We start from the raw sequence: 12,072 nt of genomic DNA, 5'->3' as shown, positions 1-12,072 counted from the left end.
TGAGGGATATTACTCAGTGTTTTCTTTTAATTCACAGGTCCATGTGAGGAATAGGACCTCTCAAACCTGGGAACTGCTTTTGCTGTCGGGCAGAATATGAGGTAAGTGCTGACTTTTATTTCTGGGGTTAAAGGGAAACTCAGAAGAAGTTGGTCACTTACTTTGTAAGGATGGGACATATAAGGAAGCCCTTAATGGATTGGGCACTTTATTGTAATCAGGCATGAGTTTTCCTTTATACCTAGGAGGCGCAGGCACTGGGGCAAACTATCAATGAGATGAGTGTACTGACATCGCCCTTGATGGGCTTAATAGGGCACTTTATATAGGTTATGTAATTCTCCATTACATTCAGGAGACTATTGCTATCTGTTAGAGGCAGGCGTTGGGGCAATCTAACGGTTGCAGTAGTCACATCTCCCGGCGGTTGCATAGACAAACATGCCGACCGGGAGATGACTGTAATGACATCGCCCTAGATGGGCGTAATTAGGCACTTTGTTGTATTTTTTATGTAATTCTCCTTTACACTAAGGAGACTATGGCTATCCGTTATAGCCAGGCGTTGGGACAAACTAACGGTTGCAGCGGTCACATCTCCCGGCTGCCGCCCAGGAGATGACTGTATTGTCAATGCCCATGACGGGCGGTCCTTGGGGAGGCGGCATTTGCATAGCGCGCCTTTTTTCCCCTTCTATTCCGGAGAACCTAAAGGGAAGTTGTGCTGTTTTTGGTCCTATTGCGCATTCTCATTATATTATGCATAATTGGGACAGCAGACTGTGTTCCGCTGTTGCGGTGGTGTTCCGGGTCAATACATACATACTACTCAGAGGGAGTTAGTTTTGTTGTTCAGGCAGGCTCCTCAGCAGTTTCATGCTTAGGGGTACTGATAAAATTGCAAGGTTATTTGAGCTGCTCTGCCCTTTTTCCATGCACCTAATAAAAAAAGGAAAAAAGTTTCCATTTTAAAATTTAAAGTGATAGTAACGTTTTTGTTTTTTTTGTCTTTATTAAAAAATTAAAGATTTTTTTTGGCGTTCTTGGTTCTTTATGAAAAAGAATGGACCAAGAGGTCATACAGAAGGTCACTTGTTTTTTGTGTTGATGCTAATGTGGAACCACCAACCTTTTCTGTTGCTCATGTAGGTGAGGAACTTAATCCTTAGGGGATAGTCTTTTCCAATGAGGATGCTGTTCAGAAATTTAATTACAAGGTTAAAAAAAATAAAATAAAAAAAAATTCCTCAGGAGTCCCAAATTTTCTTGCCCTCCCATGCAGTGCCCTGCGCTTCCTCTGTAACTCATTTTGGGGTTACTTTACAAGACTTCGCTCTTCTCATGTCTTCTGATGCGTTGTCTGCTTTCTCAATATTGCAGGGAAAGCGTTAGAGGAAAAACAGACATTCAGACAGTGTAATTCCTTGTGCTGATGCTGAAGTTGTATTTTTTAGGTTTCAGCTAGAACTCCTCTGTATGTTGTTCAAGGAGGTTTTAGCTACATTGGACGACAGCGACTCCTCGGTCGTAGTTAATCTTGGAAAATTTAGATTAAAAAAAAAATTGTACACCACGGCTTACAATGGCAGCCAGCTGTGTGCATTGCTTCCGTCACTAGTCCGGCGGCATATTGGCTGATGAGTTGCCTTATGCTATTAGGACAGACTCTACACTGGATGAAATCCAGGATAGGATAAAGCTTTTTAAATTGGCTAATTCTTTAATACCAATGCTTCCCTTTAAGGTATTAAACTGGGAACAAAGATTCCGGTTTCTCTGTTCTAGGGTTAAAATCTTGGTCTGTGGAGGTATCCTCTAAGTCTAAGCCTTTAGTGTTTCCTTACAAGGGGAAGACCATGTTTGGACCGGGCTTGAAGGAAATAATCTCTAATTTTCTCCTACATTGGTGTGTCCGGTCCACGGCTTCATCCTTACTTGTGGGATATTCTCTTCCCCTACAGGAAATGGCAAAGAGAGCACACAGCAAGAGCTGTCCATATAGTCCCCCCTCTGGCTCCGCCCCCCAGTCATTCTCTTTGCCTGCTCTGAACAAGTAGCATCTCCATGGGGATGGTAAAGAGTATGTGGTGTTAGTTGTAGTTTTATTTCTTCTATCAAGAGTTTATTTTAAAATAGTGCCGGTTTGTACTATTTACTCTACAACAGAAAGTGATGAAGAGTTCTGTTAAAAGAGGAGTATGATTTTAGCAACAGTAACTAAAATCCATTGCTGTTCCCACGCAGGACTGTTGAAACCAGAGAACTTCAGTTGGGGGGAACAGTTTGCAGACTTTTCTGCTCCAGGTATGACTAGTCTCTTTTCTAACAAGACATAGTAATGCTAGAAGACTGTCAGTTTTCCCTTATGGGATCGGTAAGCCATTTTCTTAGACTCATAACAGAATGAAGGCTTATAAATGGGTTCTATACTGGTTGACACTATTGTGGGCTAAATCGATTGATTTATATATTATTTATATGACTTTTGGAGTGTTTTGTGACTTTGAAACACCTTTGGGAACGTTTTTATTACGCCTGGCAGTTGTTTAGACACCTAATCTAGTCAGAAAGGCCCCTTCACTCTGGTATGCAGAGTGAGGAGGCCTCATTTTCGCGCCTCAGTTGCGCAGTTACTTTTGGAAGCAGTGCATGCAGCTTCATGTGAGAGGGTCCTGTGGCCATAAAAACGATTTCAAGAAGGCTTATTTCTGTGGTGAATAACCCCCAAGGAAGGTAAAAGCCGCAGCAAAGTCTGTGGTAGGGACTGTAGTGTGTTTAAACTGGTAAATTGAACAATTAGCTCCGGTTTGCTCATTTAAGGGGTTAGAGACTTGAAATTTGGTGTGCAATACTTTCAAAGCATTAAGACACTAGAGTGCAAATTTTGTAAAGATCGGATATTTCCTTCATAGTTTTTCAAACATTCAGAAATAAAGTGTGCTCTTTTTATTATTTAAAGAGACAGTAACGGTTTTGTTTAAAAACGGTTTTATTGCATTAATAGCCTGCCAAAGTCTGTCTAACAGATAGCATATGTTCTGTGTGTATGGAGGCCAAGGTGGTTCCCCCTTTAAATGTATGTTCAAATTGTGCCATGGCGTCCAAACAAAGTAAGGACAGTACTGTCACATTTAATAAGGTTGCCCAAGATGATTCTTCAAATGAAGGTAGTGGGGATAGTTCATCATCCTCTCCTTCTGTGGCAACACCTAGTACATCTAGCTCGCCAATGCTTGTTACTATGCAGCAATTAACTGCAGTAATGGATAATTCTATAGCAAATCTTTTATCCAAACTGCCAGCATTTCCCAGAAAGCGTGATTGCTCAGTTTTAAATACAGAGGATGAGCAAGTGGGCGCTGACGATAATCTGTTATACCCTCACACCAGTCTGAATTGGCAGTGAGGGAGGGTCTGTCTGAGGGAGAAATTTCTGATTCAGGAAAAGTTTCTCAGCAGGCAGAACCTGATATCGTGGCATTTAAATTTAAGTTAGAACATCTCCGCGCCCTACTTAAGGAGGTGCTAACTACTCTTGATGATTGTGACTCTTTAGTGATTCCAGAGAAATTGTGCAAAATGGACAAATTCCTAGAGGTACCTGTGCACGCTGATGCCTTTCCGATACCCAAGAGGGTGGCGGACATAGTGACCAAGGAGTGGGAGAAGCCAGGTATACCTTTTGTCCCACCTCCTATATTTAAGAAAATGTTCCCCATTGTCGATCCCAGAAGGGACGCATGGCAAACAGTCCCTAAGGTTGAGGGGGCAGTTTCTACGTTGGCCAAGCGCACAACTATTCCCATTGAGGACAGTTGTGCTTTCAAAGATCATATGGATAAAAAATTGGAAGGATTGCTTAAAAAGATATTTGTTCAGCAAGGTTTCCTTCTCCAACCAATTTCGTGCATTATTCCTGTCACCACGGCGGCGTCTTTTTGGTTCGAGGAACTAGAAAATTCGCTCCATAAGGAGACTCCATATGAGGAAGTCATGGACAGAATTCACGCACTAAAGTTGGCTAATTCCTTTATTTTAGATGCCTCTTTTCAATTGGCTAAATTAGCGGCGAAAAATTCAGGTTTTGCTATAGTGGCCGCAGAGCGCTTTGGCTAAAATCTTGGTCGGCGGATGTGTCGTCCAAGACAAAACTGCTTAATATTCCTTTCAAGGGTAAGACCCTTTTTGGGCCAGAATTGAAGGAGATTATTTCAGATATCACTGGGGGAAAGGGCCATGCCCTCTTACAGGATAGGCCTTTCAAGGCTAAGAACAAAGAGTTCCTTGGCGATGACAGAGGTATCCAAGATCATCAAATGGGCGGAGGATCACTCCTGCCACCTATCTGCAATCCATATCCCAGGGGTAGACAACTGGGAGGCGGATTATTTGAGTCGTCAGACTTTCCATCCGGGGGAGTGGGAACTCCACCCGGAGGTCTTTGCCCAGTTAACTCAACTATGGGGCACTCCAGATATGGATCTGATGGCGTCTCGTCAGAACTCCAAGGTTCCTCGATACGGGTCCAGATCCAGGGATCCCAGGGCGACACTAGTGGATGCATTAGTGGCGCCTTGGTCGTTCAATCTAGCTTATGTGTTTCTACCGTTCCCTCTCCTTCCCAGGCTGGTAGCCAGGATCAAACAGGAGAAGGCCTCTGTGATCCTAATAGCTCCTGCGTGGCCACGCAGGACTTGGTATGCAGACCTGGTGAATATGTCATCGGCTCCACCATGGAAGCTACCTTTGAGACAGGATCTTCTAGTACAAGGTCCATTCGAACATCCAAATCTAGTCTCTCTGCAACTGACTGCTTGGAAATTGAACGCTTGATTCTATCTAAGCGTGGGTTTTCAGATTCAGTTATAGATACTCTGGTTCAAGCCAGAAAGCCTGTTACTAGGAAGATTTACCATAAGATATGGCACAAATATATCCGTTGGTGCGAATCCAAGGGTTTTTCTTGGAGTAAAATCAAAATCCCTAGGATTCTTTCCTTTCTCCAAGAGGGTTTGGAGAAAGGTCTGTCAGCTAGTTCTCTAAAGGGACAGATATCTGCTCTGTCTGTCTTGTTGCACAAACGTCTGGCAGCCGTTCCAGATGTACAAGCGTTTGTACAGGCGTTAGTCAGAATCAAGCCTGTTTACAGACCTATGACTCCTCCATGGAGTCTAAACTTAGTTCTTTCAGTTCTTCAAGGGGTTCCGTTTGAACCTTTGCATTCCATAGATATTAAGTTACTATCTTGGAAAGTTCTGTTTTTAGTTGCTATTTCTTCTGCTAGAAGAGTTTCTGAATTATCTGCTTTGCAGTGTACTTCTCCCTATCTGGTATTTCATGCAGATAAGGTAGTTTTACGTACCAAACCTGGTTTTCTTCCAAAAGTAGTTTCCAACAGGAATATTAACCAGGAAATAGTTGTTCCTTCCCTATGTCCGAATCCAGTTTCAAAGAAGGAACGTTTGTTACACAACCTAGATGTGGTCCGTGCTTTAAAATTCTATTTAGAAGCAACAAAGGATTTCAGACAAACATCATCTTTGTTTGTCGTTTATTCTGGTAAGAGGAGAGGGCAGAAAGCTACTGCTACCTCTCTTTCTTTTTGGCTGAAAAGCATCATCCGATTGGCTTATGAGACTGCCGGAAGGCAGCCTCCTGAACGAATTACAGCTCATTCTACTAGAGCTGTGGCTTCCACATGGGCCTTCAAGAACCAGGCTTCTGTTGATCAGATCTGTAAGGCAGCGACTTGGTCTTCTCTGCATACTTTTGCCAAATTTTACAAATTCGATACTTATGCTTCTACGGAGGCTGTTTTTGGGAGAAAGGTTTTGCAAGCCGTGGTGCCTTCCGTTTAGGTAACCTGACTTGCTCCCTCCCTTCATCCGTGTCCTAAAGCTTTGGTATTGGTTCCCACAAGTAAGGATGAAGCCGTGGACCGGACACACCAATGTAGGAGAAAACAGAATTTATGTTTACCTGATAAATTTCTTTCTCCTACGGTGTGTCCAGTCCACGGCCCGCCCTGGCTTTTAGTCAGGTTTGAAAATGTTTTATTCCGTACACTACAGTCACCACGGCACCCTATAGTTTCTCCTTTTTCTCCTAACCGTCGGTCGAATGACTGGGGGGGGCGGCGCCAGAGGGGGGATTATATGGACAGCTCTTGCTGTGTGCTCTCTTTGCCATTTCCTGTAGGGGAAGAGAATATCCCACAAGTAAGAATGAAGCCGTGGACTGGACACACCGTAGGAGAAAGAAATTTATCAGGTTAACATAAATTCTGTTTTTACTTGAGGTAAGGCATCTTCTCCCTCAGGATTCGAGAAACATACAAAAGGAACGACAGAGTAATTCTCACTCCTTTTGAGAATTAAAGGGGAATTCTTTCCTTTTCCACCTCCAAGCAGGAACAGTCTAAACCGTCATGGAGACCCAATCAGTCTTGGACTAGAAGACAACAATCCAAGAAGCCTGCTATTGAATCAAAGTCAAAATGAAGGGCCTGCCCCAGATCCGGGACTGGATCTTGTAGGGGCAGACTTCCTTTTTCTTTCATGTTTGGGTTCCAGATGTTCAGGATCCCTGGACAGTAGACATAGTGCCACAGGAATACAATCTAGAGTTCTAAAGTTTTCCTCCCAGAGGCAGGTTTCTACTTGTCTGTGTCCAGACAAAGAGAGAGGCATTTTTAAGCTGTGTAAGAGACCTCTACGACCTGGGAGTGATAGTTCCTGTTCCGATACAGGAACAGGCCCTGGAATTTTATTCCAATCTGTTTGTAGTTCCCACAATGTGGGAATCTTAAGGTTTATTTTTTCGATTTCAAGAGTCTAAACATATTCCGTCCTTCAAGATGGAAACTATCGTTCCATTCTTTCTTTGATCCGAGAAGGTCAATTTAGGACAACGATGGAGTTAAAGGACGCATACCTACATGTCCCATGCACAAGGATCATTACAAGTTCCTAAGGTTTGCTTTCCTGACAAACACTTCCAGTTCGTGACTCTCCCTGTCGGTTTGGCCACGGCTACCAGAATCTTCACAAGAGTTCTGGGGTCTCTGCTGGCAGTACTTCGGCCAGGGACATTGCGGTTGCACCCTATCTGAACGACATTCTTGTCCAGGCGCCATTCTTAACAAGAAGCAAGATCCCGTACCAATATGGTGTTATCTTTCCTGAGAACTCTTGGTGGAAGAGTTCTTTAGTCCCAATTACAAAGGTAATTTTTGTTTAGGAACTATAATAGATTCTCTATCTTTGAAGATTTTTCTGACAGAAGTCAGGAAATCAAAGATTATCGATACTTGTCTAGTCCTTCAGTCCACTCCTCGGCTGTCAGTGGCTCAGTGTATGGAGGTAATCGGGCTGATGGTGGCGGCAATGGACATCATCCCGTTTGCTTGGTTCCACCTCAGACCTCTGCAGTTAATGGGACAGTCTACCATAGAATTGTTATTGTTTTAAAAGATAGATAATCCCTTTATTACCCATTCCCCAGCTTTGCATAACCAACACAGTTATATTAATATACTTTTTACCTCCGTGATTACCTTGTATCTAAGAACCTTCTTCCAGCCCCCTGATCACATGACTGTGACTGTTTATTATCTATTGTCTTGCATTTAGCATTGTGTTGTGCTAAATCTTAAATAACCCCCTGTGCCTGAACACAGTGTTATCTATATGGCCCACATGTACTTTCTGTCTCTTTGTGTTAAAGAGTTTTAAAAAGCATGTGATAAGAGGCAGCCCTCAAAGGCTTAGAAATCAGCACATCAGCCTACCTATGTTTAGTTTAAACTCAGAGAAAAAAGCAAATTTGATGATAAAAGTAAATTGGAAAGTTGATTAAAATTAAAAGTCCTATCTGAATAATGAAAGTTTAATTTATACTAGACTGTCCCTTTAAACATGCTCAGGCAATGGAACGGAGATTATGCAGGCTTGTCTCCTCGAATAACTCTGGAGCAGGAGACAAGGGACTCACTTCAATGGTGGTTGTGTCTAGATCATCTCTCCCAGGGAACCTGCTTTCGCAGACCATCTTGGATGATTATGACAACAGACGCCAGCCTTCTAGGATGGGGAGCAGTCTGGGGCTCCCTAAAGGTTCAGGGATTTTGGACTCAGACAGAGTCTGTTCTTCATATAATCATTCTGGAACTGAGAGCGATCTTCAATACTCTTCTGACCTGGCCCCAGTTAGCATTGGTCCAGTTTATCAGGTTCCAATCGGAGTACATAGCTTAAATGGCTTACATCAATGATCAGGGAGGAACTAGGAGTTCCTTAGCGATGACAGAGGTAACCAAAATAGTTCAGTGGGCGGATACCCACTCTTGCTGTCTGTCGGCGATCCACACCCCAGGGGTGGACAATTGGGAGGCGGACTTCCTGAGCAGGCAGACCTTTTGTCCGGGGGAGGGGGAATTCCATCCAGAAGTGTTTTCCAGCCTGATTCTCAATTGGGGTCAGCTGGAATTGGATCTCATGGCACCTCGACAGAATGCCATGCTCCTGAGATACGGGTAAAGGTCCAGGGAACTCCAGGCGGAACTGATAGATGTTCTGGCGGTTCCTTGGACTTTCAATCTAGCATACCTTTTTCTTCCGTTTGCACTTCTACATTGGGTCATCGCTCCAATCAAGCAGTAGAGGGCATCAGTGATCCTCATTGCTCCTGCTTGGCCTCACAGTGGTTGGTATGCAGAGCTGGTGGACATGTTATCTCTTCCACCTTGGAGACTTCCGTTGAGGAGGGACCTTCTAATTCGAGGGCCCTTCCTTCACCCAATTCTAGTTTCTCTGAAGCTGACTGCTTGGAGATTGAACGTTTAATTTTGTCCAAGCTGGGTTTTTTTCTGACTAGGTCATAGAGACCATGATTCAGGCTTGTACGCCGGTATCTAGAAGGATTTGCCATAAGATATGGCGTAAATATCTCTGTTGGTGTGAATCCAAGGGCTACTCGTAGAGTTTTGATTCCTAGAATTTTGTATTTTCTCCAAAAAGGTTTGGAGAAAGGTTTATCGACTAGTTCTCTAAATGGTCAAATCTTGGCCTTATCTATTTTGTTACACAAACGTCTGGCGGATGTCCCAGATGTACATTCATTTTGTCAGGCCTTGGTCAGGACCAGGCCTGTGTTCAAACCAGTTACTCCTCCATGGAGTCTTAATTTAGTTTTCAAAGTTCTTCAAGGGGCTCCGTTTGAGCCTATGCATTCCTTAGATATTAAATTATCTTGGAAAGTTTCATTTCTTATTACTATTTATTCTGCTCTTAGAGTATCAGAACTCTCGGCATTGCAGTTTGATTCTCATCTTATTTTTCATCCAGATAAGATAGTTTTAAGTACTAAATTAGGATTTCTTCCTAAGGTTGTTTCTGATTGAAACATTAATCTGGAGATTGTTGTTCCTCCTTTGTATCCTAGTCATTCTTCTCAGAAAGAACGACGTCTGCACAAGTTGGACGTGGTCTGTGCTTTAAAGTTTTACTTGCAGGCGACTAGGGACTTTCTGCAGTTTTCTTCCTTGTTTGTGATTTTCTCAGGAAATTGTAAGGGACAGAAAGCTTCGGCTACTTCTCTTTCTTTTTGGCTGAAGAGTATTATACGCTTTGCATATGATACTGCTGGACAGCAGCCTCCAGAGAGAGTTACGGCTCTTTCCACGAGGGCTGTTGCTTCCTCATGGGCATTCAAAAATGAAGCTTCTGTGGAACAGATTTGCAAGGCTGCAACTTGGTCTTCTCTTCACACTTTTTCAAAGTTTTACAAATTTGACACTTTTGCCTCTGCTGAGGCAGCTTTTTGGGAGAAAGGTTCTTCAAGCAGTGGTGCCTTCCGTTTAGGTTCCCTGTCTTGTCCCTCCCGTATCATCTGCGTACTCTAGCTTGGGTATTGAATCCCATTAGTAATTAAGATGATCCGTGGACTCATCGTGTCTTAAAAAAAGAAAAGAAAATTTATGCTTACCTGATAAATGTATTTATTTTTTGACACGATGAGTCCACGGCCCGCCCTGTTCTTTTAGACAGGTTGTGGGTAATTGTAAACTTCAGACACCTCTGCACCTTGACTTTTCCTTTCTCTTCCTAACTTCGGTCGAATGACTGGAGTGGGAGGCAAGGGAGGAACTATTTAACAGCTCTGCTGTGGTGCTCTTTGCCTCCTCCTGCTGACTAGGAGGTGAATATCCCTATTAGTAATTAAGATGATCCGTGGACTCATCGTGTCCAAAGAGAAATAAATTTATCAGGTAAGCATACATTTTCTTTTTCAGGAAAAATGCCACCCCTTCTGGCTCATGGAGAGGTTATTTTTGTTAAAACATAACATTTAATAAAACCGATAAAATATGGGAAAAGTATTTAAAAATAGAAGTCCATACATTTAGTGTCAGAAAACCAGTGTCTTGTGCTGATTGCTGTATAGAATTATGTGAGTGATACAGAGATTCTTTAATCTGAGGGATATTGCAGATTGACACCCTTTATGTTCACCCCACCGGTTTAAGTCCCTCAAGATAAAATAAATTATATTGACCACTGGTAACGCCAAAAATACTTAAATAATTACAGCCATAATCATTATAGTATACATGGCCAAAATTATATAGAGACGATATGGCTGCTATATGATCTTCAGTTATTTGCGTTTTCAAAATAAGTGGCTGTGTATATTAGTGCAAGGCAGCAGTACATTCCCTTATATAAAAAATATAGTAGTTTGGTATGCTGAACATACAAAGTAACTGTTCAAGGGCAATTATCAGATAATGCGGGTATAAAAGTAAATATTGTTACTTAAATTCACCTATCTGCTGCAATAATATTGTAGCTAATGGTTGCTATTAAAGTGAAAGTGAATCCTATTGTTTGTGAAACACTAGGATTGACCATTGTAACAAATAAAGGGGACTTTCATTCATGAAGTATAAAATATTTCATGCTGAAAGCTCTTTTATTTGTTTCAAGCGTTTGGCGCATTGAGCTGCTCAGTCAGCCCACGGCAGAATGTTGTTTTGCTAAGAGGTGACGTTTCTACGTCTTAGCAAATAGCGTGCATGAAATCTGGCTTGTTGTCACATGGCGACAAGCCAGATTTCCCGCACGGCTATTGGCTAAGTGGTGAAAACGTCATCTCAAGCAAAAAAACTTTCTGCCGTGGGCGGCCTGAGCAGCTCAGTGTGGCAAGCGCTTGAAACAAAGGAGCTTTCAGTAAGAAGTATTTTGTACTTCATAAATGAAAGTCCCCTTTATTTGTTTCCGCTGCAATATCCCCACTTGTCTTTATATAGTATTTAAAGATATTAGTTATCTGTTAACACCAATATTCACTGTTATAATGGACTTTAAAAATTAAAGAACGATATAAACTCTTCACATAAAGTGTAATCCGGACTTTAATAAATTAAGGACCCCATGAATCCCTTTTCACCACTTTTCATACATATTCTTGACCCTGTCTCTGTCACTGAAAGTCAATTCATGTTTCTACCATACTGTGAATGAGTACTTTATTGATCTTTGTTTCAATCTTGTATGAATATTCCCCCCCCATAAAATTTAATCAGGACATGCAAATTGTGAAGTCATGTTTTTTGTAAATAACTTTTTTTTATATATATATTTATCTTTAGAATAAAGCATGATAAGGGCTACGCTATCTCTGGCCTCTCTTGGCACCCAAAGCTAGCTCAGGTGGCCTACACAGACAACGAAGGAAACCTGGGATTGTTGGAGAATGTCTGTCATGGAGATGGTGGAAAATCTGCTGCAAAGGTCTGTAGTGTGTATTGAGTTTTAGAGGCGTTCTGTAATTACTTGTTAGGTGCTTTTAAAACGGTATTGTAAAAATTAGATAATTCTTTTCACCCCTTTTCACCTTCTCCAAGTCATGTCACATATAAGTAATAGATAGTAGTTACTTTTCTTTCCAATGGCATGGAGAGTCCAAATCCATTCTAATTACTAATGTGAATTCAACTCCTGGTAACAAGTTGGAGGCAAAGAACACCCAGCAGAACTGTTAAGTACCTACTTCCCACAATTCCCAGTCATT

General features: G+C 42.1%; 1 protein-coding gene across 1 annotated transcript in view; it reads left to right on the top strand.

Moving 5' to 3' along the window:
- The window catches only part of WDHD1 (WD repeat and HMG-box DNA binding protein 1), a 463,259-nt gene that overhangs the window by 39,758 nt on the left and 411,429 nt on the right, over positions 1 to 12,072 (top strand). Inside the window, exon 10 of the mRNA XM_053697606.1 lies at positions 11,651 to 11,792. Coding sequence (XP_053553581.1) covers positions 11,651 to 11,792 — 142 coding nt within the window. The remainder of the gene's footprint in view (positions 1 to 11,650; positions 11,793 to 12,072) is intronic.

This window comes from Bombina bombina, chromosome 1 (assembly GCF_027579735.1).
Source record: "Bombina bombina isolate aBomBom1 chromosome 1, aBomBom1.pri, whole genome shotgun sequence".
Classification (NCBI taxonomy): Eukaryota; Metazoa; Chordata; class Amphibia; order Anura; family Bombinatoridae; genus Bombina; species Bombina bombina.
This window is presented reverse-complemented; position numbering and strand designations above follow the sequence as displayed.